Source organism: Talpa occidentalis, unplaced genomic scaffold, assembly GCF_014898055.3.
Source record: "Talpa occidentalis isolate TD23 unplaced genomic scaffold, MPIMG_talOcc4v2.1 talOcc4.11, whole genome shotgun sequence".
Classification (NCBI taxonomy): domain Eukaryota; kingdom Metazoa; phylum Chordata; class Mammalia; order Eulipotyphla; family Talpidae; genus Talpa; species Talpa occidentalis.
The window spans coordinates 17,263,461-17,291,198 of record NW_023601104.1 but is presented as its reverse complement, the minus strand read 5'-3'; the positions used below and the strand labels follow the sequence as shown (position 1 = coordinate 17,291,198).

The following is a 27,738-nucleotide window of genomic DNA, read 5'->3' as shown; positions in this document are numbered from 1 at the left end:
GTGGTGGAAGCACTGAGACTTAACCCCTAGGCCACCAGGGAGTCCAGGAATTTGCCTATTTTCTTCTAGTGTGATTATGGTCTTGCTTTTTCACATTTAAATCTTTTTTTTTTTAAAGATTTATTTGTTTGTTTGTTTGTTTATACAAGCACTGGGTACAGTCAGAAGCGCAGGAGGGTGAGAGAATTCACCAGAGCCAGAGCAGGGAGCAGAGCAGGCAGAAGGACCGAAGTACACTGCTGAGGGGAGCAGCGGGCGACAGGAGAGGTCTGCGCGCCATGTGGGACCCTCCTCCTGTGGCCTGGGAGCAGCCGGGGATCGAACTGGCACTGCAGAGGCTGCGGCCAACTTCGCAACCCCGTGCTCAAACGCTGCGCCACCTGGGAGGCCCCACGTTTAAATCTTAATTCCATTTGAGTAGTAACCCATATCTCCCATCATTTATTAAAAAGTCCATTTCTTTACTGGATTGAGATAACCCTCTTCATCCCCTATTAAATTTCTACATATATTGAAACCTACTTCTGGATTTTCAGTCTTATTCCATTAGTCATTAAATTGTCCTGTCTATTTAGGGAGAATGGATTGCCTTGATGATGTGGGATCTTTCTAAGCAAAAAAAAGTATGTCTTGGGCCTCTCCAGTGGCATAGCGGGTTGAGTACAGTGCTGTGGAGCTGCTGTGGGGCTGTCCACAGCCTCTGCAGCATGGGTTCAATTCCCCGCCGGCCAGGGAGATTCCCACACGGCGCAGCAGACCTCTCCTATCTCGCCCGCTGCTCCCCTCAGCAGTGCTTTCGGTCTGTCTGCCTGTTCTTGCTCCCCACTCTATCTCTGGTGCATCCTCTCACTCTCCTGCCCCTCTGGTCTGTACCCCAGCTATTGTATAAATACAAAATAAATCTTTAAAAAAAAAAAGTATTTCTTCTCACTGTTATCTTTTTTTTTGTTTTTCAGATGATGTATGGTTTTTCTGAAAATGTTTGCACACTATTCCTCATTTGTCAATTCCTAGTATTTTTTGTCATGTAAATGGGGTTTGAATGCTTAGGTCTTTTATTATTAATTTCTGGGTTTATATATATGAGATACATTTATATACATATATATATGATGCTGTAATTTCAGCTTTGTTCTGCTCTGTATGCACACTTTCTGTCAACAAAATTTTTTTTCCTAGAACTGAAAAAATGAGATTGATTCATTCTTTTCAGGAGGTATTTGAAATACATCCTGTTTGGTCTTCGTGAACTTTGTTGGCACTGTTCATTTGAGGATTTTAATTTAATTTTGGAGCTTTTATGTCTCCAAGGATGAGAATCAAGTTGCATTTGTTTTTAAGGAAGTTGTTTTAGTGCTTTCACTAACATAAATACAAATCTATTTACTCTGGTTTATAGCAGGATTTATTTACCTTTTGATGTAATTTTAATGCTGTTTGGAGAGCCAAATTTGCATTTTTTTTTTTTTTGGTGATGGTTACTATACAAAGAAATGAGTTGAGAGTTTCTATCCCTAGCTGGGGGTTATTAGTACTCTTTTATTTCCTTTTTTTAAGATTTATTTATTTATTTATTTACACAAGCACTGGGTACAGTCAGAAGCACAGGAGGGTGAGAGAATTCACCAGAGCCAGAGCGGGGAGCAGAGCAGGCAGAAGGACCGAAGTACACTGCTGAGGGGAGCAGCGGGCGGCAGGAGAGGGCTGCGCGCCATGTGGGACCCTCCTCCGGTGGCCGGCTGGGGATAGAACCGGCTCTGCAGAGGCTGTGGGCAGCTTCACAACCCAGTGCTCAACTGCTGAGTCACCGGGGAGGCCCTCTTTTCAAAGTTAATAATTTATGTTGATCAGGTTGTTTCCTTGGTACCTGGGCATTGTAAATTGCATTTGTTTTACTGCCTTGTATGAGTTTCTTTTCATGAGCCAATTTAAAAAATACTACTTAATTATGAAACTTTTTAGACAGTGAAGTTGAAATATTTTCAGAGAATATTCATATAACTATCAGCTAGATACTACCTAGCATTGTGGCATATATGTCTTCATGAGGTGTGTGTATTTTTTTTTTAATTGCGATAATATTGGTTTACAACACTGTACTAAGTTTCAGATTTTCTGCCTCATACCTCAGCAGGTATATATACCATTTTTGGCTCAGCATCAAAGTTCTAGTTACCACCCACCACTGACTCCTCTACCTGTTCTTCATCCCCCTTCTCTGAGTAATCACCATTCTGTTGTCAGATCTAACGGTTTTTGTTTTGTGTTATTTATTTTCTTTATCTTGCACATGTTAGTGAAATTATATTTTTCTTTTTTCTGATTTATTTCACAGCATAATCTGCTCACATTCCATCCTAGTTGATTCAAAGAGCAAGATTACGTCTTGTTTTTTATAATTGAGTGGTATTTGTGAGCCTATTTTTAAAATGAGGTACATATTTAAAACTAAGAAACTATTTCGTATCTGGAAAATTTTATATATTTTTGAAGATGTTCAGAGGTTATAGAAGTAGCCCAGTTGTCACAATACATATTCTAAGGAAGAATTAAGTTTGTTGTATTACTATATTACAGTTGAGCTATGCAGTCTGCTTCTCAAAAGAATCTAAGAATCTCTTATCAGCAAATCTTGCTAGTCATGGGAATTATCAGGTGGTTCCAGCTCTTTAGATGCATATTTCTAATTTCATAATCCAAAATTTGTATACCAGCATCTTCTATCTAGGTCTGCTTCAGGTTCTGTTCGTTGTTATAGTTTTGGTTGACTGATAATGAAGATTATACTTTTACATCTTCTAAGTGCCCTTGTGAAGAGAGACATTTCATATTAACTGAAGTAGTCCTGAGGACTGAAATTAGGTTCGTAAGAGAGGGAACTTGGAATGTTTTAAGAGTCTTAAAATGCTTAATCTGTTATGTCTTATCCTTATGACATGGGATATTTAGCAAATTTATTAATAGGATAATAATTTATGTGATTGAAAATTTTCTCTTAAACTTGTTTTCTTCGGATTAAGATCTTAAAATTTTTACTATGCTTGTGTTTTTAACTGCAGCTATTTAAGAATCATAATAATTTAATAAAATTATATAAATAGGGATATATAGGTGAACAAAATGGGTAAAAGTGGTAAAACAAACTTCTGGTTATAAAATAAATCATGGGAATATAAAATACACCTTTTTAGTAATACTGTATTAATACTGTAGTAATTTAGTATATTTAGTAATGCTGTTTAGTAATACTGTAGTAATGTTTGAAAATTGCTAAGAGAGGAGATCTTAAAAGATCTCACAAAAAAAAAATGTGTAACTACTGTGGTGATCATTTTGTAATATACAGATATTGAATCAAAAATCTGAAATTATTAAAATGTGGTCAGTTATGTTAATAAAAGCAAATGAATAGTATTTAATCATTTTTTAAATGTGGTAATACGCAGTTTCCTCCAGTAGTAACATTTTGCAAAACTATAGTGCACTATCACAACCTGATATTTTGAAATACAGTTAAGATACAGAGCAGTGGCATCATTCCAGAGATTCTTCAAAGCCACAAATATTTCCCTCCCTCACCAACCTTTCCTTTACTCATATAGTCCACTAATCTGTTTTCTGTATGATTTTTGTCTTTTCAGAATGTTATATAAATAACTCATACAGTCCTTTTAGGGTTGACTTTTTTTTCACTTGCATGGTTCTCTGGAGACTCATTCAGTTTGCTGAATGTATATAATAGTATATGTATTTGCTGTATATATAATAGTAATAGTTTGCTCCTTTTTGTGACTATTCCATACTATGAAGGTACCACATTAGTTTATTCACCCAGTGAAGGACATCTGGGGTTTGCCAATTTCAGGCTGTTATAAAGATGATAAAATTTTTATTTGAGGGTAAGTAATATGCGTTACTATGTTTTCATATCTTCTTTATGATGACATTGTATGTTAATAGTTTTAACTTTTTGTAATTATGCTTCTTGATAAAAGTTCATTTTAGTTACATAATTTGTGTTCTTACTGTGTGTAATACATCCCTAAATACTAATTTTTTTTTTTTTAAATAATAAGATATGTTTTATTTTCTCCTTAGGTTGGATTCAGATGCCGAGGACATAGTACTTCCTCAGAAAGAAGACAGAATTTGCAAAAGAGACAAGATAATAAGCAGTTAAACCCCAACCAGTCTCATCGAGGGGACCCAAATTCTGAGTCTTTATATTTTGAGGTATTTTTCTAATTCTATTTGTAAGCTGTTATAGCACATGTTCCCATTAAAAATTGACTTTGTTACATTATAAACATTTTATGAAAAGTATTTTTTAATGCCTTGACTTGTGACTCTAATACTAGATTATAAATAACTCAGAGTACTGACTCATTTTATCTTAGTTATATATGGTTAGTCTAATATTAATTTCATTAGTTTATTTTCATAAATTTTTGAATGCATATTCATTGTTTTGGAATAGATTTGATTTAATGAAACTTTCTCCCTAATTTTTCATATTGCTGTTTAATCTAGTTGTCATGTGTTAAGATATGAGTAGGACTTGAGAGGACATCTCAGTTATTCCTTCAAAACAAGAACATATGGCAGATTTATGATTTGCATTTAGCCAGATGATAGGTCGCATACTTACACTTAAACATATTTTACACCATTTTCAGTATAAAGGAGGATATCGGATGAGTAATTATTTTGAAAAGAAAAAAATTAGTTTTAACTTAGCCTTATTGATAGTTGTATGCAGTAATGCAGGACAGGGAATATTTGGTGACGTTCATTTTAAGCCATCTACTTAAAATATTTTCCACATTATCTGAAATGTGATAAAGTCCTTTTTGAATTTCTTTTCAAATACCTCTATATCCTAAGGTATGATTATTACTAAAAATGGAATTCTGGGTGCAGAAAGCCCAAAGAATGGACATGTGCATATGACACCCTTTGGATAATTATGTTTTATTTATTCACATGTGAGAAGTGAGATTTTCTTTTTAATACTGACATTAAATTGTTTTTCAAGATTTAAAAGATGTCTTCCCCATTTTTCATTATCCTTAAGCAGTTTAAAATGTTTTTCTTAAAAGTGTATTGCTTTGAACGATGTTTTCACTTCGGATGTGAAACTATTTCAGGATGAAGATGGATTTCAAGAATTAAATGAGAATGGAAATGCTAAAGATGAGAATATTCAACAGAAACTTTCCTCGAAAGTAGTAAGTAGCTCCTTTTTTAAAAAAGAAAGGAAAACCTCTTTTAAACTATGACTGTGTTGAAAAGAAATATTAAAGGTAAATGAAAAAGATGGTAGATTTTCTAGGAGCAGCAGTGTGTTTAGTGCTCTTTAGTATTTCCTTTAACTTAGAACAAACACACTTTCCTTTGAAATCCACAGTCTCATTATAAATAAAGTACCAATAGTTAAATGGTAGTTTCATACATCATACAACATGCTGAAATTTCCCCAGTTGTTGCAGAGCTTTGCTTTAGAGTTATTTTGTTTTTTCAGTCCAGGATCCAGTTAGGCGCGTTACCTGTTGAGTTAAGCTGTTTTGCATTTTTCTTACTTTCTTGTCTGGAGTGGTCCCGGTGTTTCACTCTGTTCTTTGATATTGAATCCTTTGAAGAGTCTAGTCTACTTATATTGTAGGACATCCTCCATTCTGTATTATCTTTCCTTATGATAGACTTACGGAATCACTAACAGATGTTTTTCTCTGATCATCATAGTTGGATGATTTACCTGAAAACTCACCAATCAATATAGTTCAGACTCCAATTCCTATTACAACCTCGGTTCCCAAACGTGCAAAAAGTCAGAAGAAGAAAGCTTTAGCAGCAGCCCTTGCCACAGCTCAAGAATATTCAGAAATAAGTATGGAGCAAAAAAAATTACAGGTATATGTTCCTTTTTTATGAACAAATTTAGCAGTTTATTTGGTAAACTTGGGGGAATGACAAATGCAATCATCTAAAATTGCTATACTTTCATACTATAACAAAAACATATATTTTCATTCTTTTAACTTTCAGGAAGCTTTATCAAAGGCAGCAGGAAAAAAGAATAAAACACCTGTGCAGTTAGATTTGGGGGACATGTTAGCAGCTCTGGAAAAACAACAACAAGCTATGAAAGCACGACAAATTACTAATACCAGACCTCTGTCATGTACAGGTAATACATTAGTTGAACAATTTGCTATTTGGCATTGGTAATATATTTTGGATATTTTTTTTCCCCCAAGGATTTTATTTATTTATTTATTTTTGTTAAATATTTTATTTTATATAATTCTTACATCTTTTTCATCTTTGCACAATGTATGCATTTTCATTTTGGTTATATTCCCCATACAATTGCATCTCCCCCCTTATTTTGACTCTAGTCCTTCCTTTCCCCGCCCCTCCTTCCCTCCACCCCTGTAGTATGTCTCTGGTTTATAGTTGCTTGTTGATTTTGATTTTTACTTTGTATTGATTAGTCTAGAGCACTTGGGCTTAACAGACATCTACGGATTTTATTAATTTTTATACAAGAGCTGGGGCATAGGCTAGAGGCGCGGGAGTGCGAGAGGACTCACCAGAGACAGAGCGGGGAGCAGAACAGGCAGACTGACCAAAATGCACTACTGAGGGGAGCAGCAGGCAAGGCAGGAGATTTCCACAGGGCAATGCGGGGACCCTGCCGGCCCTGTGGGTCAGCCAGGATCGAACTCACACCACAGAGGCTGCGGACAGCTCCACAGCACTGCACTCAACCCGCTGCGCCACCGCGGAGGCCCTATTTTGGATATTGTTAATCTAAATTTTATATATAAAACTAGAAACACCCTATTCACTAACTCCTTTTGCTCCTCTCCCCATTATTATACTGGACTGTAATATTCCCCAATTCCTCATTTATCTTTTTTTCCTTTTTAAAGATTTATTTACTTACGCATACAACAGCTGGAGTACAGGCCAGAGATGTAGGGGATGAGAGGAGTCACCGAGACAGAGTGGGGAACAGAACAGGCAGGCAGACTGAAGTACACTGCCAAAGGGAGCAGCGGGCGAGACAAGAGAGGTCTGCCTTGCCATGTGGGTTTCTCCCTGGCTGACTAGGAATCTAACTCGTGCTGCAGAGGCTGCGGATTGCTTCATGGTGCAGTGCTTAATCCCTTGTGCCACCAGGGAGGCCCTCCTCGTTTATCTTAAAAGAAGTTATCTTTTAAAAGTAGAACCTAGGTTATATCACTGCTTTAGTCAGACCCCCTCCAGTAGCTCTTCATCTTACTTGGGGGTTACAGCCATGTCTTGCCGACCCTGTGACCTTTTTGCTGTCATCGCCATTCCTTCCTGGCACAAATAGCTCTAGCTACATTAGCCCCCTTACTGCCCTCCAGACACACCTAGTCTGCTCCTAACTTAGTATCTTTGTGCTTGCTATATCATTTTCCTGCACTCTCTTTTCACAACAGTGTAGTTTGTTCCCTCAGGTCTTTCAGTTCTCTGTTGAAATGTCAGTTGGTGTGCCTTTTGAGTCAACCAATTTCTTTTCTTCTCCAAAGGTTGAAATAAAAACCACAAGAAATTTGATTCTACAGCTAAATTAATTCAATTTTAAAATCAAATGGGAAATACAGGGGTTTTGATCCAGTTGTGTGTGTGTGTGTGTGTGTGTGAGAGAGAGAGAGAGAGAGAGAGAGAAGTGACCTGGCACTACTAAAACAGTAATTTATGTCTTTATTTTTAGAGAATGAGTTTGAGAGGGAAAAGCATTGATTTTTATTTATTTATTTTTTCTTACATAACGGAGATTTTGACTTGTGTTGGGAGTTTTGGGAAAGAGTAAAGAGTTAAGGAGAAACTTGAGATCCCTGAGGAATCAATCCAGAGATGGAATAAAGAGCAGAAGTGATTTGTGACCCTCAGATAGGAGTTAGGATGCCTGTCGCCTCTCATGTGAGTTTACATTGGATAGCAGCTTCTCAGGGAAGTGGCAGGAAAGCTTCTTGGCTAGAGAGAGGATTGAGATTAGAGGCTTCAGACTGCTAAAGGGTTAGGGTAGCCACTGGAGATTGAGGATGTCAATCAGCCATAAAAGAATTACTGAATACTACTGGGAGTATAGCTGAGGGGGAGAAATACATCATTCTTGGGCCTCCCCAGTGGCGCAGCAGTTGAGCGCTGGGTTGCGAAGCTGTCCTCAGCCTCTGCAGCGCCGGTTCAATCCCCGGCTGCTCTCCGGCCACCGGAGGAGGGTCCCACATGGCGCGCAGCCCTCTCCTGCCGCCCCCTGCTCCCCTCAGCAGTGTGCTTCGGTCCTTCTGCCTGCTCTGCTCCCCACTCCGGCTCTGGTGAATTCTCTCACCCTCCAGCGCTTCTGACTGTACCCAGTGCTTGTATAAATAAATAAAAATAAAAAATAAGATAAAAGGAAATACATTGTTCTTTACTGGTAAACAGAAGAGTGATAGACTGTATATGTTATATAAGGTGATTCTCCTCCAAGCCCATTCACTTGAAATAAGAAGTGCAGCGTTTTAAAGTTTCAAAGTTAAAATGGTTCTGACTGAAGACCAGTTGCAAAGAATTGCCATGCTTGAGGGTGGCTGCAGTAAGAAAGAATTAATTATTCATCCTTATTTTGGACTGTTAAATTATTGCATTGACTTTGTTGTCTTTATGGAGTCTAGAAGATGCATAAAGGCTGTATCTGAGGGCCAGTGCATGGCCTTGTACTACTTTTACCTTTATGTTGATTTTTTTCCATCAGAAAAGGATGTTTTTGTTTCTACATGTAGATTTAACATTTGAAGCTTTAAGAATATGTGGAGTTGTCTGTTATAGTAAAATCAGTGTTCTTTGTTTGGTTTTAGTGGTCACTGCAGCTTCTTTTCACACTAAAGACTCCACTAACAGAAAATCTTTACCCAAAAGTCAGCCCTGTTTGACATCCTTTAATTCTTTGGATATCACTTCCTCTAAAGCAAAAAAAGGAAAGGAGAAGGAAATTGCAAAACTGAAACGACCCACAGCACTTAAGAAGGTAAACTAAAATCTGGGGATGTTTATTTTGTAGGATAAATAAGGTTTTAAGTCTCTTTTGCAAAAGTAGTTGTGGAATTTTGCCAGCAGAATATTGTGATATGTCTTTATGATGATTAGTTAATTCAGGGTTCGGAATATCATCAGCTTTATGACTACCTGTGTTGAACAGGCCCCGAAGAACAAATTCTTTCTATAAGTTTTAAGAAAAAATAGTTAAACACTTCATGTTCAGAAACATTGGATCCTAGTTACTAAAGCCCTGGATTCTAGTGCTGACTTCTTATTATGCACTTTTAGGCAGATTTGTCTTACTCATTATCTTCATCTTGTAAGTCAGGGATAATACATGCTTTATTTAGTTCAGTGTTGTTATTAGAAGGAGCACCATGAGATAATCCATTTCCAAATAAAAACTGTAAAATTTAAATCTAATGTAACTGTATGACCTAGTTTTCAAACTTTTATTTTATCACTTTTTGGGAAGCTCCAGTTTGTCAACCAGTATTTAAAGAATGAAGCACATGTGGTTTGACAGCTGTAGTATTGTATAGCAGCATTGCTTCCCTTTATTTTGGATATAGTGCTGTAGTGCCTAAAATAGCATTTATCATTTTGCCAGTCAGTTTCTACGAAGCTAACTGAACATGTAGTCAGCCAAATCTTCATACCCATTTGTAGGTATACCTTTTTAATATCTGTAATAGTGGAAATTTAAATTATTCAGTACATACTTAAAAGAATGATCACTAATTAAATACTGGTAATGACTTTTAGGTTATTTTGAAAGAAAGAGAGGAAAAGAAGGGCCGTTTAACTGTGGACCACAGCCTTTTGGCATCTGAGGAACCAGTAGAAATGCACTTAGATTTTATTGATGATTTGCCGCAAGAAATTGTTTCCCAGGAAGGTAAGGTCACCTCTTTTCCCCTTCTTCTCATGGAGAGGACCATTTAATTGATGGGTAAGATGGGTAAACCAGCACCTATAGTGCTTCTAATTAGAGGATGTACTCCATATTTTATGTAAATTTCTTTATTTTTAAGAGTGACTTCTTTCGAAGATGCTTCTGTAAGGAGATCCTTAAAAAAAGAGGGGACAGGTATTATAGAGTATGTCTGTGATACTTTTGAAGCTTATAGCCTGAATTTGTTGTAAATTCTCATAGTAATCTCACCAGTGCATAAGATCTCCTTTGTAATTGTTATGTTTCTTTTTATTATGCCGCATTTTATAGCCAGAATACTGTTGGCTATCTGCCTTTGCAGAACTATTTTTCTTTCCTTTTTTTTTTTAAAGATTTATTTATTTATGCATATAAGAGCCGGGGTATAGGCCAGAGATATGGGGGCTGAGAGGATTCACCAAAGACAGAGTGGGGATCAGAACAAGCAGACTGACCGAAATACAGAGGCTGCGAATTGCTTCATAGTGCGGTGCTTAACTCCTTGTGCCACCAGGGAGGCCCCACAGAACTATTTTTCATGGGGTTTTTTTGGTTGACTTTCTTTTTGCTTTCATAGAATTAATATATATGTCATGTTGAGTAAAGAATTGCAAAGCCTGTTGTAGTGTATAGTTGGTCAGTAAGATTCAGTTCTGTGCAATAGTCAGCACATGATTTTAGTTAGGACAGCAGCAAAACTAGATTCTTTCTCAGTTTTACATTGTTATGAAGGAAACATTTTAAGAGGAATTTGGCTAGATCCCTTTTTTCTGCTGTTATATATTCCCCAACTTTTTGCAAAAAAATCTGAATTAGACTTGCATATTAAGTAGAAGTGTTCTGTTGTATTTAGAAAAGTGAGATTATTTCTACGGATGGTTCGGCAAAAACATACTTGTTTTGGATTCCCCTTTACTCTCAATTAAATGTAATGCCTTTGTATTTTGGTGTATCATTCTATCCATTCAACAAATGTTAATTGGGCTCCTACTGTGTGTACGTCAATAACTGGGGCAGAGATGGAGAAGGTGGAAATGTAATTCTACAAAAATTTTAGAGTGATTGGGAGATAAGCATGTATATGTTAATGGACTGGATATATAAATATTAGCTGTAGCAGAAACTGAGGAAGGCAATTGAGCTACAAGATCGCATATGAAAATGCAGCAGTCTGAGTACAGAAGCATAGACCAAACAAAAGAGAAACTGGAGTAGTGCCTGGAGAATCAGAATTGGGATTGAGAGAATGTGCAAGGTAGAATTCATTACTGCTAGCAAGAATGAGAATTTTTTAGCAATAAAATAATGATTTCTAAAAAATAGCTAGAAAATACTTGGAGCTGGGTAATGTATTCTGGAAATAGGTACAGAAATTGTTTTTCAGTTTAAATTCTTAAGGAATACCTAATTTGGATACTTTGGCCTTCTCTCTTCTCTATGAAATCTTGTAGGCTTTGTTTGATTTTTAAAGTCTATCTTCTTATGCAATAGGAAGAGTTCATTTTTTTGTAGTGTGTAAGAAATGTTTGTGATGTGAGCAGTGCCCAACTTGTTAGCTTCTGGATAATTTGGAAGACTGCCATTCAAATTTAATGTTGATCAATATAAAACTTTTCAACATTCTAAATTCTTACCCACGTCTCCGCAGATACTGGACTAAGCATGCCCAGTGATACTTCACTCTCTCCAGCAAGTCAGAACTCTCCATACTGCATGACACCTGTGTCACAAGGCTCTCCGGCTAGTTCTGGGATTGGCAGTCCAATGGCATCTTCAACAATAACTAAAATCCACAGCAAAAGATTTAGAGAGTAAGTTTTAGTTCTACTCTCCTTATTGAGGTTGAATAGTTTTGAGTATCTTAGTTATCGTTCTGTATATAGTATTGCCATTATTGTTTTATGGGTTGAGCCAAGCAGACAAAACACCCAAGATCTTTTTAAGTTCCACTTTCAGATTTTAGCAGCTGGTTTCATCGTATTTAAAGCATTTGCCTTCTGTCAACTGTCAGTCTTCATGTGACTGTAACGTGACAGTAAATATATTCTCTTTTTATTAGCGTTTATACCCTGGAAATTTGGCTTCTTATATATAAAATGCTGTACTATGACATTTTCACTCCAAATGCTTTTACGTTTTTGTTTACATTATCTGCTCTTCAAAAAACATCTTGAACCATTTGATAACAAAATTCTAAGACCCTAGTATATGCATGAATCTATTACATAAAACTGTTTTTAAATAGATATTTGTAAGTTTTGAAATGCCTTTCTGTGAATAACCTTAAACTGATAGTTACTGCTTTGAAGGATTTTGGGATTTTTAATATTTGCATAACTCAATTAATTTCACCTTTAAAAATGACATGTGAAAGAATCCCAGGTGAAAGTACAGTCTGTGTGAATGTAAACCACATTTTTTTGTTCTGTTCCTTTTCTTTATAATCTCGGTTTTGAGCAAATACATCTTGCCTATATTTGGGGAGTTAATTAAATGTCAAGTAACAGATGTGGAGCAAATGAGACACTTGGAGAATAAAATGTTATGTATGTATGAAGTAACAGCTTCAAAGGAAAAAAGAATGAAGAAAGTTGCATATTTGATGTTGTATTCTTTTAATTGCATTCTTTAATTTTGCATAATTTTAACTATGATAGTCAATATTTCTTGGATCTGTCCATTTGTAGCTCGTTTTCTGAAGTGTTGTTACTTTACAGAAACACAAAAAAATTCCCAAAACAGACCTTTTTTTTTTTTTTCTTTTTTGCACTCAAGGATGTACTTAAATTTTTCCATTATATAATGTCATTTAGAAGTGAAAATGTGCTTGCCTAGTTATTTCTAGATTAGAAATTTCACCATTTCTCCCTGTTAAATATCTGCTTATGTTAGAGATAAGGGGATGAGAATTAGCAAAGTAGAATATATAAGAAGTCAGTAAACGTCAGTGACTTCCTCATCCTTGAAATTAAGGATAGGGGCCTCACAATCCTTTCTGGTTTTTGCATTAAAGCCATACATGATCTCAAAAAAGAGCTTCATTCAGTTGCTTTGCCTAGTACTAGGGCATGTGACTTTTACTTCAAGACTTCTTTGGTTTACTGTCAATTTGATTATTGAGTTCATCTTCCATAGCCACATAGTTCTAGAGCTAGAGGAACTGTTGAAGCCATTGTAATTATCTCTTTATTTTTTTTTTTTTTTTTTAATTTTCTAGAGGCATGTCTTATTTATTTATTTATTTATTATTTGTTTGTTTGTTTGGTTTATACATGCACTGGGTACAGTCAGAAGTGCGGGAGGGTGAGAGAATTCACCAGAGCCAGAGCGGGGAGCAGAGCGGGCAGAAGGACCGAAGTACACTGCTGAGGGGAGCAGCGGGCGACAGGAGAGGTCTGCTCGCCATGTGGGACCCTCCTCCCGTGGCCGGGGAGCAGCCGGGGATCGAACCGGCTGCAGAGGCTGCAGGCAGCTTCGCAACCCAGCGCTCAACCGCTGCGCCACCGGGGAGGCCCTATCTCTTTATTTTTATGGTTGAGGAAGCCGATGCCCAGAGTGTGGGGGGGTGAGTTTGTTGGTATCAGGGCTTTCAGTTCGCATATGTGAAATTATATTTCTTTTCTACTAGAAGTATCTTTAGTTTTTATTGGAATGAAATAGCTTTATGTTTTCTTACCAGAAGCTTTATACCAGTTATCATCTAATAGGAGGCTAACATTTGATTTATATCCTTAAAATTTAATGATTGGGCATTTGGATAGAGATTAATCTAGATTTTACATAAAAATCAATCTCTTGTAATTCAGAGGAATTTTTGTTTTCTAATTGAAAAATATAGGAGATCTTAAAGACTCGATTTTTTTTTCTTATGAAGCCTCTTGGATATATTTTTTTCCTAAAATAGTTTCATAATGCAGAAAAATAAATTCAGATGGACTGACCTATTTTTGGTTTCCTTTACAGATACTGTAATCAGGTTCTCTGTAAAGAGATTGATGAATGTGTGACTCTTCTTCTCCAAGAGCTTGTCAGTTTCCAGGAACGCATCTACCAAAAGGATCCTGTAAGAGCAAAAGCAAGGAGACGGCTGGTTATGGGTCTAAGGGAGGTTACCAAGCATATGAAGTTAAACAAGATTAAGTGTGTTATAATTTCTCCAAACTGTGAAAAAATCCAGTCAAAAGGTATGAACATTTTTCTTTTGAAATGTTTTGATAATTATTTAGCATAAATGTAGGCTATAAAGTAAACTTAATAGTGGAAGCCTTATCTTCCTTACCAGCGTTTAGCTATAGAACAAAATGTTGAGCATGAGGAAAGAAAATGAAATCTTTCACTCCTGTAGTTAACTAATTAAACTGAGATAGGATTGTAAAGAAAATCCCCATCTGTGAACACTGGTGAAGGATTTAAGTTGTCCCAAGTGTTCCTTCTGTTGTAATCAGAGTGGGGACTAGTAAGAGTGCATTTCTTCCTTTATTGGCCCTTTTCTCTCTCTCGCTCGCTCTCTTTTTTTTTTTAAGATTTATTTTATTTATAAATACAGGAGCTAGGGTGCAGGGCGTGGGCAGGGGATATGAGAGGATTCACCAGAGACAGAGTGGGGAGCAGAACAGGAGGATTGACTAAAATATACTGCTGAGGGGAGCAGCAGGCAAGACAGGAGAGCTCTGCTTTGCCATGTGGGTCACCTCCCTGGCCGGGGATCAAACACATGCTGCAGTGGCTGTCCATATCTTCATAGTGCTGAGATTTAACCTCTTGCGCCACCTGGGAGGCCCTGGCCCTTTTCTCTTAAAAAGAGTTAGAAAAATGATAAAACTCTCTTCTGCATATGTCAGGGATTTTGTCTTTAATAAACTAGCAGCTATATACACAGGTTCTTGGATGGTCAGCCGGCACACAAGTGTTTTTGTCTACGCAGTGCACCACCTTTATTTGTTCTTCCTGGAGGAGTCACCTTAGGTGATTGGAACAGACAGATGTGTTAAGTAGCAGTAATAGGGATATTCTCCACAGGGGAGAAATTACAATCAGTAATGTATAACCTATATTACTGTGAGATTGGGTAAACTTTAATTGCTTTTCAACAAATTTTATTGAATTGAAATTTGACTCTTACTATGTTCATCTCTGTGGAAAGATAAAAATATTGGCATTGAAGGAATTTCACATTTAATTTGGGAGAAAATATATCCATATTAGTACATATTCAAATAGGAAAATGTGTGGAATAGCTCAGGTGCCACAAACTTTCTTAGAATTCTTTGTTGCTGTGTTTTATTTATTTATTTTTAAAGATTTATTTATTTGTGCATACAAGAACTGGGGTACAGGCCAGAGGTTGAAGGGGTGAGAGGACTCACCAGTGACAGAATGGGGAACAGAACAGGCCGATTGACTGATACACACTGCTGAGGGGAGCAAGGGGCTAGTCAGGAGAGGTCTTCTGCACCATGTGGGCACCTCCCTAGCTGGGGATTGAACTCGTGCTGCAGTGGCTGAGCATAGCTTCATAGGTTGCATCTTAACCCCTTGCGCCACCAGGGAGGCCCTGTTGCTGTGTTTTATACTTTCATTATTGGCTGTTAAATTAGCTCCCATTAGGAAATAACTAAATTAAAATTCTGCATGTGTTGACTTTCTCAGGTGGTCTGGACGAGGCTCTCTATAATGTCATAGCCATGGCACGGGAACAAGAAATTCCTTTTGTGTTTGCCCTTGGGAGAAAAGCTCTAGGACGCTGTGTGAACAAGCTGGTTCCTGTTAGTGTAGTGGGTATCTTCAACTACTATGGTGCTGAGGTAAGACTTTAGAAAATACACTCCTTTACTCCCCACATATGCCCTCCAAATAGTACATCTTTCTGTTGACATATGCCTGTAAGATGTTTAAGTTGAAAAGAGGAGATGATCACTATTCAAGAATGAGTGGGAAATTATTGAGTATTACATTTTTAGTGATTTAATATTATATTTATATAAGTTAATCCTACAGCATTTTGAAACAATTTTAGCTCTCTTTCTGTTACAGTGTTTTTTTCCTTTTGGGTTCAACTGTGGACTACTCAGTAATTTATTTAACTACCAGGTAAAGATCACAGATAACTATAAAATGCAAAGTAATTTTATTCATACTATACATTGGTTATATTTTGTGCTTGTAGGAGTCAAAGACTCCTCCTTTAAGGGGCATTTTTCTTTAGAAAATCAAATTCCTAAGTACACACATTACCTTGGTCTTCCTCTCACAGTCTGTAAGCAGAAAGATTTGCCCATAGGAACTGATAATATGAAAGTTATTAATTTAAAGTAATGCTTCTTAACTCATCATTTTTATGAAGTTGATTTTAAAGTATTTTGTGATACCACTAAGAGACCATTTTCCCTCTTCCCAACTGTACAGTATTTTTACATATTTAAGTGTCATTCTTTTCCCATCCAGTCACTGTGTTGGCATACCTTCCACCCCCTATCTGTTCAGTTTCTCTTCCATCATCCTTAAAATTATCTATCTATGCACCTACTTTTTCTGAGTATATAATTAGTGTTTGGGCTCTTGCACTAGCCCATGCAGAACTTACCAGTATCAGGAATAGGATCAAGGTGAGGAAAAGTAGACATGCCTATTTCTAATTTTAATGATTTCTTACTAAATTATATGTGTATATATTGGGTTATTTGTACAGTATTATAATTATAAAATGCTTGTATTTTTTTATTTGAACATTGTTTTACTTGCCCTCTATTATTATTTTGAGGCAGTTAGTGTATCTCTTCAATTTTATCATTTTTTTTTATTTCCAACAGTGTCTATTTAATTTATAGTGTAAAATCAGTGTTAATTGCAAAACCGCATACCCATGTTCCTATTTTCTTTTTATTGATTTCACGAATGTATGGTAGTTAAGCAGTGCAAGCAGATACTTACGAGATCTCTTATGTGTAACTCATAGGAGTGTTTTTAACAGAATGCATTTTCAAAAATAAATACTGAATATAATTCTGATATTACTAGCACCCAACTCTCTTCAAACCTTAGCAGCAACTGTGTGTATGTGCTACTTTAGTTTTTTTTTTCCCCTAAAGATTTATTGATTTATACAAGAACTGGGGTATAGGTCAGAGGCACAGGAGGGTGACAGAATTCACCAGAAACAGAGCGGGGAGCAGAACAGGCAGACTGAGTGAAGACACTGCCGAGGGGGCAGCAGGTGAGGCAGGAGAGGTCTGCCATGCCATGTGGGTTTCTCCCTGGCCAGCCGGGAATCGAACACCGTGCTGCAGAGGCTGCGGACAGCTTCAAATTGTGGCGCTCAGCCCACTGCGCCTTAAGTGAGGCCTGGAAGGTTTCTTTATTAAAGATTTTATTTATTTATGCATATGAAAACTGGGATATAGACCAGAGGTGTGGGGAGTGAGAGGATTCACCAGAGACAGTCGGGAGCAGAACAGGCAGACTGACTGAAATACACTGCTGAGCGGAACGGTGCTTGAGACAGGAGAGGTCTGCTGTGTCATGTGGGTAGCTCCCTGGCCTGCCAGAGATCTAACTCGTGCTGCGGAGGCTGTGAATAGCTTCACAGTGCTATGCTTAACTCCTTGTGCCACAGGAGACCCCGTATATGCTACTTTAAACAATTTGAATTAAGCTATATAAAGCATGCTACTTATGTTTTTCCTTTTTAGTTTAATTGGTATCTTTTTCTTTGGACATCGTAATTATTTAGGCACATTGTCAATGCTGTGTTAATTTTGCCATTTTATTAACATGTATATACCCAATCACCTGCCATTTCCCCATGACTGCTAATTCTATTCTGGTTCATTTGTTTCACTGACAGAGGAATTATCAATTATTTAGCTCCACATTCTACTTCTAGGCTCTGTATTCTGTTTTCATAATTTTCCATTTTTCCAATATCTTCATTTTGTCTCTTTATAAATAGGGTGTCCTATTTTCATCACCTTTAATACCATCACAGCCTCTTTTTGGTTTTCTCTTTAAGTAATTCCAGCAAACAGCTTTGTAAGGAAACTTTTGGTTCCTAATGAGCCTGCTATCTTCTTCTACACCCTTGGACATTACCCTGCATACACTCGTTCCTTTAGGTCCTAACTCATACATGATTCCTCACTACTTCTCATCAAGCGTTGTACTTTTTCCTGTCTGTGTCTTTATTCATAGTTTTGCATGGTTGACTAAAAATGTTCTACCCCCACCACTCAAAATTGTACTTCTTTTCAAGGTCTTCACTAGATGTTATCTTACTTCATGAATTCCTTACTGATGCCCAGAAGTTAGAATTGATGTTTTTTTCAAAAGCCACTTTTTATATGTTGAGTCCTTCAGGATAATTGTGCTATAAGTTATAGCTATGTTCTGTCTTCTAGCTACATGAAAGTTTCCTTGAGGACAGAGCTACGTAAGTTGTCTTGTGCCAGATATTAAAGAGTACAGTAGTTAAATTGATAAACTCTTTAAGAACTTTTAATATCTCACTTTAGTGACTAGTATTGCATCAAGGAGTTTCCTCAAGACTTGTGAGAATTGAATAAGCAAACAAACAAAAAATTAGAGTATAGGGTTCTGTGGTTTGCACACCATTTAGATTTTTTGGTAGATTGAAGGTATATCTGATTCTGAAGCAAGGGATATTTATTGCTAGTAATAGGAATTAAAATTATAACAACAAAATGAACTAATGAAATCTTTCTTTTTAGAGTCTGTTTAATAAGTTAGTAGAACTCACTGAAGAAGCCAGGAAAGCTTATAAAGACATGGTGGCAGCAATGGAACAAGAACAGGCTGAGGAAGCCTTAAAGAATGTGAAAAAGGTGCCACACCACATGGGGCATTCTCGGAATCCCTCTGCAGCTAGCGCCATTTCTTTCTGCAGTGTTATTTCTGAACCCATCTCTGAAGTAAATGAAAAGGAATATGGTAAGTTGTTATATACCATTTTAAAAGGTAAATATGAATAATTTGATTAAAACCATTTTGAAAATTTCTTCTATACTTCCAAGTTTTAAAATCTTCTTAATTATTAAAATTTTGCTCCAAGTTTTACTTTAAAAAACAATGTCCATTAAATGTTAGAATATTTGGGGCTGGGACTTTGAGACCCAGAAGTTTAGACATGGTTCCAAAATCTCAAAGGGATTTAAAAAGCAAAATACACTATACATGTGACCTGTAATTTAAATACACCTTTAAAAAGCTTTATTGGGGTCTCCCTGGTGGCCTAGGAGTTGTCTCAGTGCTATCACTGCCACGGCACACTGTGGTGGCCTGAATTCAGTTCCTGACCAGGGAGCTGACACATATATAGCGCAGCAGACCTCTCCTATCTTGCTCACTGCTCCCCTTAGCAGTGTATTTCAGTAGATCCTCCTGGTCTACTCCCACTCTGTCTCTGGTGAATCCTCTCAGACCCTGAATCTCTGGCCTGCACCCCAGTCCTTCTACACACACACAAAAAAAAAAAAAAATCTAAAAAAATTTTGCTTTATTCTAATATTTTATGCTCTAATATTTTATTTTCTAAATAAATGAAAGTCCTAATACTGTTCAGGCTAAGCTTATAAAATATAGACATGACTTTTTTTTTTGTTAAATATGTTTCTTTTTTGTCAAAAAGAAACAGACTAAAAAACATTAATTATGTGTAATGTGTAAAGTAACTTTATTCACTACACTCTACATCTTAGTATTTGGATTGCCTTGTTTCTATTATAATTTGAACTTTTAAGTTCTCTACTTTTTTCATCTAGTTTCTGGTTTGTTGTGTTCTTTTTTGTCTTTTTAAATAGTGTAGGCAGTTCCTTCAGCTTGGCTCTTCTTTGTCTTCTTTTTCCTTCTGAATCTGTTTGGGAGTTTACCAAATAAATAGCTTGTTGTCCCTTAAATAAAATGTGTAGAAAACTGAGTACTCATTTTCTTTATTCTCACACTCCCTGGTTTTCCTATCCATCATTGTAGCTATATGTTTGGATTGTTTTTAACAGAGCTCCAGACCAGAGGTAATTGAGAGGTTATTGTGGGCCTTTAGAAAACTGTTGGTCAAGATAGATAAGCACTTAGTTAGCATAGCTGGAGTGATAGTAGTTGAAAATAGACATTAAAGAGAAAATACCAACTTTGTAAATTAGATCAGTTCTCTCTGTAGTGAAATGCCATCTTCTCAAAAGCAAACTGTAAGATAAATTAATAAGACTGTGGGTTTGGACAAATAATAGTGATCTTTGTAAGAACATATAAAATGAAAAGATCCTCTTAAAGATAGGAGGTGTATTCAAAAAGCACCAGATTTAAAGTGTTAAAATATTAAAGCCTATGCATTTTTCATATTCTTCCTGGGACATATAGGTATAATTAATTATTTTTGGTTCCTCAGACTTCTCTTTAGTGAAATGGAGAGGATTCATTTAGGTCGTCTAAAAAGTATCTTTCAAAGGTAAAATTATGTGAGCTAATGTTTATTCCTAAGGAGGGATTCAGACAGAACTTAAAGATCCTGATCTCCTGAACACATTGATCAGAAAGCCAGCGAAATGAGTGCTGATGATCATCAGTAACATTGAGAATGAAAGAGGGTTTTTCTATTTGTGTCAGATGTATTCGGCCTGTACCAGTTCTTAGGCCACAAACATCAAACCCACTAATGCGGTTAAAGAAATTAGTATATTTATTTCACAATGTTATCTAGTTCTTAGATCTTTTTCTTTCTGTTTTCCCATTCCAAGCATGTGACTTCTTCTTGTGCTTATCATCTCATGTTTGTAAGTAGCTGCTGCAGCTCTCTGCACATCACAGTTAGTCAGAAGCGGGTGTTCAGGCTGTGTGCAGCTGTTATCAGTGAAAGAAACAATTTTCAAAAGACTATCCTTTTTGTTTCATTTATCCAGATCACATTACTACTCCTTGCTGCAATGAAAATTTGGGCAAGAGAATATTTGGCAAAGAGGATAGCCATGATAGTTGAAAAACTATCCCTTGAAATAGGGTTCAAGTCCATCCCAAGTTTGGGGGGCCTTTTAAACCTGGAAGAAAATGGGGAAGGACTGTTGGTTAACAGTGTCTTCATGCGAGCCTAGGATGCAGAATTTCTAAAATGTTTCCTTTAGATTTCCACAGTTTAATGAAAAAGCAAGACTAGGAAGGGGATGCTAATCGTTAATAGAAAGACCCCATTGTGTACACACTGTTTTCGTAGCGTGTTTTCCTTCCGCCTGAGCTGTATCTCAATTCTGTCATGCTTACATAAAATAAATAGTTTGAAACATAAATCTCAACTAAACTGTAAGACTAGGGATTTGACACATAATGGGTACATGAGGATTGTATAGCATGTGTGTTCAGTACCACTTACAAGGGAGGATAACCTCAATGTCTAGTCCATCCATCTTGGGTTTCCAGCTCATTCTCTGCTGTCTCCCTTCCTCTCTAGGTTCTTAAACTCATTTGTTTGTTCCTCCGCTATTTCCAACTAGCTATACAACTATAATATATACACAACTTCCCCATTGTGTACTGGTTGAAGGGAAAAATACACACCTCATCCTCTTGCCAAAAATACTAGTTTTGAAAGTTAAAAAAGCAGTTTAACAGGCAACCACTAAATAAAACAGGAAAACATAAAGGGTAGGTTAAAAAGCCAAGAACTTTATTGAGTAAGTTCTGCTTAAAAATAAATAGAGGCCCAGGTAGGTTTGAATCAGTATCATTTGCAGGCTTGTTGAGATCTTTGACATTTTTGTACCTGCTGTTTTTCTTGACATGTTGATATGTTTGTGTGCATATCATCTGTTGATTAAGCTTAACCTATTACTTTGAGATAGGAGCCTATTACTTTGAGATAGGAGCACCCCTGTATATAGATACCTGACCTCAGTGGCTCTTTCATCATTGTGACAAGTCTCTCGATGTCTAATCACAGATTCCTTGTCTCTGCTTCCAAGGTTATACCTCCTTTTCATTCTGGAGGACTCTTGGCTTTACCTCACCCACTGAGTGGGTGTCTGAAGGAAAGATGAGTAGGAGTCTGAAGAGGAAAGTAGGAAAATATATTTCATACAGAAGGAGCAATTTGCAACAAAGGAAGGGATTGTAAACAGAAAGGGTGTGACTTCTGGAAGAAGTGAGAATTCAGAGTAACCTCGAACATGGAATGATGGCTGGGGGTGGAAATGAATGGGACCAGAAAGATCGATAAGGGTCAACTTTATAGTGGGGAAATCTGATTAATAATAATCATTTTAATCAAAAGTTAACATCCCTAGAACTGGGGCAAATTAGCATCATGTGCTTTCTGATATGTCATACTTAGAAAAATATGGCATAACTTTTGTGTAATTCTACCCGGAAAGCACAACCAGAATCTGATTATGAAGAGACGTCAGAGAAACCCAGATTAATTCTGAAAAATAATTGGCCTGCAATCTTTAAAAATTTGCTAGGTCTCAGAAGTCAAAGACAGACTGAAGAATTATTTCATTCAAAGAGATTAAGGAGATAGGATAATTAAATGCATTACAGAATTCTAGATTGGATCTTGTACCAGAAGGAGGACATTATTAGGATAACAGAAATTGAATGGGTTCTCATAGATAATAAGTTTCTATTAATTTCCCAACTTAGTGGTATTATTTGTAGGAACATGTGGATGGAAAATATATGGGAATTGTTGTATATTCTTCTGTCTCTGTACCTGTGAGACTGCTTAAAAATGAAAAGTAAAAACAAGCAAGAAAGACAGAATCAATGCTTCTGTTAGGTTTTTTGTGCTTCAAGGCTGTGAAAATGATGACATTATTAACTGAGAATAAAAATACAGGAGGGAGAGTAGATTTTTTTCCCCATGAGGATTGAAATGAGAGTTCTACACCTGAAGTACCTATAGGAGAGGTTTTTCCAACCATGTCCCCGGACTGAAGATACCCAAAATATTGGTCTGTTTCAATATGGAATTGATAAGTAATAATTAATTTGAACATATTATTAATAGGCTTGTTTTATCATTACAACTGGATCATTATATCTTATGAATTATAAATAGCAGCTGTAATGCAAACAGAAGGGTATTCTAATTTTAAAAAATTAGAGAAATTAGGGGCCTCCCTGGTGGCGCAGCGGTTGAGCGCTGGGTTGCGAAGCTGCCCGCGGCCTCTGCGGTGCCGGTTCGATTCCCGGCTGCTCCCGGCCACCAGAGGAGGGTCCCACATGGCGCGCAGACCTCTCCTGCCGCCCGCTGCTCCCCTCAGCAGTGTACTTGGGTCCTTCTGCCTGCTCTGCTCCCCGCTCTGACTCTGGTGAATTCTCTCACCCTCCCGCGCTTCTGACTGTACCCAGTGCATGTATAAACAAAACAATCAAACAAACAAATAAATAAAAATCATAAATAAATAAAAATACATGCCTCTTAAAAAAATAAAAATAAAAATAAAATGTTTTTTTTAAAAAATGAGAGAAATTAGAGGAGTAGGAGAGTTCTTCTGTGTCTCCTGATTCCTCTGACTTGTCAGTAAAAATGGTTTAGACTATCACCACTGTATTATACAATAACACTTTTTTTTTGCCCTACCCCGTGTGCCTAAGTTCTTGTGCAAATTAACTCCCCTTCTTCCCTTTTGTTCTCTCTCTGGCAGTTGGCAAAAACAAGTGCCTTGTAAAAGGTGGCTTAAAGGGAGCCAATAAGAAAGTAGTTGCTCTGTTTCCTAAGAAAGACTGTGGTGATGTGAATACAGCAACAATGTTCAGTATAAAAAATGCTGGGAAAACGCTAGTCACGAGAATTCACGAAACAAGCACCACATTTGATGGCTTTAAGGGTCATGTTTTTGAAGTGAACCTTGCTGATCTATAGGATGACATTGCATTTAGAAAATTCACTGTCATCACTGAGGATAATCAGGCCAAAAACTGCCTAACCTCCATGGTATGAATCTTACCCATGGTCAAATGGTGCTTCCATGTTCAGAAAATGGCAGAGCATGATCAAAGCACATGTGGACATCAAGACTACCTATGTTTATTTGCTTTGTCTGTTCTCTGTTGGTTTTGCTAACGAACGCAACAATCAGATTAGGAAGACCTTTTACATTCAACGACACGTCCACCAAATTCAGAAGATGATGGAAATCATGATCTGGAAGGTACAAAGTTCTTGAAGGAGATGATCAAAAAATGGATTCCAGAGAGCATTGAGAAAAACAGAGAAAAGATTTGCCAGTTTATTTACCCATCATGATGTGTTTGTTAGGAAAGTATAAATGCCAAAAAAATCCTTGTTTGGGAAAAGGTCATGGAGCTGCGTATTACAGTAGTAGTTGTGGAAAAGCTACTGGGGATGAAACTCGTGTAAAAGATGAACAAGCTGATGGCTCTGAACCAGCAGCTCAAGAATCTGTTTACAACTCAGATGTTTAATGGTGACAGATTAGTCTTGTCATGTTTATATCTGAACATTCTTTTAAAATAAGTTGGTGAACCAGAAGTTCTAATTTAATATTAATGTAAACTTTCTGACCTATTGTTTGGATTTTATCCATTGCTCTTAGTGTCACTAAGCAGTTGAGAAAGGATAGTGATCTGATAGTCTTGTAGATGGTTGTAAAAGGACATACTTTCTTTAAAAACCGTAACAACAGTAGCACTTCTTTTCATTTTGGCTTCCAGTGTCACTTGGTAGCCACAAACATACTGTAAAATACACTGTCACAGATTTGTTCATGTGTTTCACAAATATGTACTAGAAGTACATGCTTGGCTTCTCTGCTTCCAAATGGAAACAAAAGCCCAGCACACGTCAAAAGACAGCACCTAGATAATGTGCTGAGGGAGCATGCTACAAACCTGTTAAATCAGAAGTATTTCTGCTGGACGTCTTGCCTCTGCCACCTGCGACTATGCCTCTTAGAGCCCAGTATACCTCTAGGTCAGAAGAAACTGTGAGGCAGTTCATTGATTTTTCTTGAATATATGAATTTTATGCGACTCTCAATAGTTCCTGTTGATGTAAGATCTTTTGCATTCTGAAACATTGGTATACTACTTTCTGCCTTCTTCCTTTTCCTAAACGCACATTTTTTAGTTTTTTTCCTTAAAACATTTCAACTTCTTTTAGAATAGACTGTTTTCAGTTTTCCCAATCAGTTGGTGAGTCAACAAATTTTTGTTCTTTTAAGAGTTCATTGATTCTAAAACAATCTTCTAGTTTTTTAAAAATCTCTTTGGTATTTGCAGAAACAAATTGGAGAAACATGGTGGAAACTTCAGATGGACTGGAAACATCAGAAAATGAGAGAGAGACTTCCTATAAGGACAACACATCTGATAAGCCCAGTAAACCTCCGTTTGACACGGCCCCTGTTGGTAAGCAGCCATTATTAGTGACTGCAGGCAGTACTACCTCAGCTACAAACCCTGGGAAGTCCACAGCAAGTGATAAAGAGGAAGCAAAGCCAGATGACCTGGAATGGGCTTCACAACAAAGTACTGAGACAGGCTCTTTGGATGGCAGTTGCCGAGATCTTCTGAATTCCTCCATCACCAGCACCACCAGCACTCTTGTGCCTGGCATGCTTGAAGAGGAGGATGATGAAGAGGAGGAGGAGGAGGAAGACTATACTCATGAACCCATATCCGTAGAAGTTCAGCTCAATAGTAGAATTGAGTCTTGGGTCTCAGAGACCCAGAGAACGATGGAAACTCTTCAGCTTGGGAAAACCCTTAATGGTTCTGAGGAAGACAATGCAGAGCAAAGTGGGGAAGAGGAAGCAGAGGCGCCTGAGGTTCTCGAGCCAGGGGTGGAAGGTGAGGCCTGGACTACTGACCACCAAGCAAGTCCAGAACAGCAGAAGCCCAGCATCTGCAGCTTGCAGAGCAGTGAGCGCTCTGACCCTAATCATGTGCCCCCAAATCTATAACTCAGGACATGTCAGCTCTCTATCTCTGACCGTGTAAGGGTTGCAGCCATTCTCTTTTATGCTTCATCTCAACATTTTGCACTGTCCAGTATTTAATACATGTGTTTAATTCCTGACAAAAATAGTTTTGTAACTGTTCTTGCCTTGTTTTGTTATGATCTCTAGCTTAGCTTTTATTTAGCATCTAAGTGTATTTCTAAAACTGTGGAAAATTCAGAATTGTTTGAGCTTATTTTGTAATGGAAAATGGTTTAAAAAAAAAAAAGACGACCTTTTTTTAAAGAAAATAAATTTATTTAGTCATTTTGGAAGTTAAAAGTCAAGGTCCTAAGCAGTAGGGACATTTACCAATATCTGCTTCAAGACTATACCTCCTTCGCTCTAATTCGTCTGACCAAAATGTTGTTTGGGCTTCTTGAAAAAAAGAATCATAGGGAGAGTTTGAGAACTAAGTTAAAGACTGAAGGTAAAGCTAAGTCCACAAAGTGTTTCGTGTTCAGATGATGCAACTTTGATTTTATTTCAGAAGTCACTGATCATTGTAATCAGTTCGGATGTGCTAAAACAAAACCTCCCAAACGTAGGCTAGCAAGGAAGCCACCATTGATAGACTAGGGCTAGCCTGATTTGTGAGACATGATAGCTACTGTCCTCAATACTGAAAATTCACCCATTATAGGACCTTCCAGATTTACTCATATTTGCTTATTACTTACCTCAGGAATGCTCTTATACATAATCATATTTACAGAAAGTCAGGCAAATTTTGACAGGTTTATAACTGTAGTAGATTGTATGAGTGTAACACTTAGTGTTACCCTGAAACACAGTCTTCTACTGGTGTGTTCTCTTGCATGCTTCTGGTTTGGGTCGCTCTTGATTTGAGATATGCACTTGAGTGGGCATCCAAGGTTGCCTTGAGTGAGAAACTTATGTTTTTAAATTTTTTGGTAATTTTTTAAAATTACTTTTTAAAAATTATGTTTTGCTCCTTGTCTTGAGCGCCTTCCACACAACACCAACCATAGTTACTAATAGGAGGAGGTCAGGGAACTCGACACAACTTAAAATATATCTCCTGATAATCAAGGTTTGGACGAGGAGTTTTGAAGAAAAGAGAAATTTGTTCTAATTGTGCAGAAACTATTAGATGTTTTAGAGTAGGCACATAAGTGCAGGTATTAATTCTCGATAACTGTTACTTGTCTCGGCCTTTCCCTAGGAATGTGTATACCTGCTTGGGAGAAATTAAACTTATGGAAGCTGAATATTTCTTTGTTCTTCAGTCACCACCTGGTCGTGACATCTACAAGTCTAGGTAATAGTGGGGGAGTTGCACATTACCCGTTTTTCTGTCTTCCCTCAACCTCCCCCGTCTCCCCCAACTAACCAACACACACATACACACATCAGCGTTCTACTTTGCATTACAAGCTCCCATGGCAGGCACGGAACCTAGGGAGGAAGGGCACTTTCTCTGCTCTGGTTTTCTGAGTAGGGCTTTGCCTCGTAGAGGTAGGAGAGAATCGGGCAGATTCTTCACTGAATTCGTTTGTACTACTGTGCCAGTTTTTATATTTTATGATGTTGGCATTTCATTACTGGAGTGGTAAGATTCTTGGTTGATGATTTTGTATTTATGAGTAACGAAAGTTGAGGAGCATTGCTGTGTAGGAAATGGCAGTCTGTCAGCTATTAGTGTGCTAAAAGGGGGGAGTTACTCTACTGTCCTAAGCTGTTCTCCAGTATAGACATCTTAGGCACTGAGTATCCAGTACTTAAGTGAACACAGCATGTGAGGAATGAAGCCTCTGAAATAGTAAT

General features: G+C 37.3%; 1 protein-coding gene across 1 annotated transcript in view; it reads left to right on the top strand.

Annotated features, from left to right (window-relative positions):
• Positions 1-26,027, top strand: part of SECISBP2L (SECIS binding protein 2 like) — a 44,379-nt gene extending 18,352 nt beyond the window's left edge. Inside the window, exons 8-18 of the mRNA XM_037502443.1 lie at positions 4,099-4,233; positions 5,148-5,228; positions 5,743-5,910; positions 6,046-6,187; positions 8,874-9,043; positions 9,820-9,952; positions 11,637-11,799; positions 13,952-14,172; positions 15,638-15,792; positions 18,712-18,931; positions 25,232-26,027. Coding sequence (XP_037358340.1) covers positions 4,099-4,233; positions 5,148-5,228; positions 5,743-5,910; positions 6,046-6,187; positions 8,874-9,043; positions 9,820-9,952; positions 11,637-11,799; positions 13,952-14,172; positions 15,638-15,792; positions 18,712-18,931; positions 25,232-25,914 — 2,271 coding nt within the window. The 3' untranslated portion in view covers positions 25,915-26,027. The remainder of the gene's footprint in view (positions 1-4,098; positions 4,234-5,147; positions 5,229-5,742; positions 5,911-6,045; positions 6,188-8,873; positions 9,044-9,819; positions 9,953-11,636; positions 11,800-13,951; positions 14,173-15,637; positions 15,793-18,711; positions 18,932-25,231) is intronic.
• Positions 26,028-27,738: the final 1,711 nt, after the last annotated feature.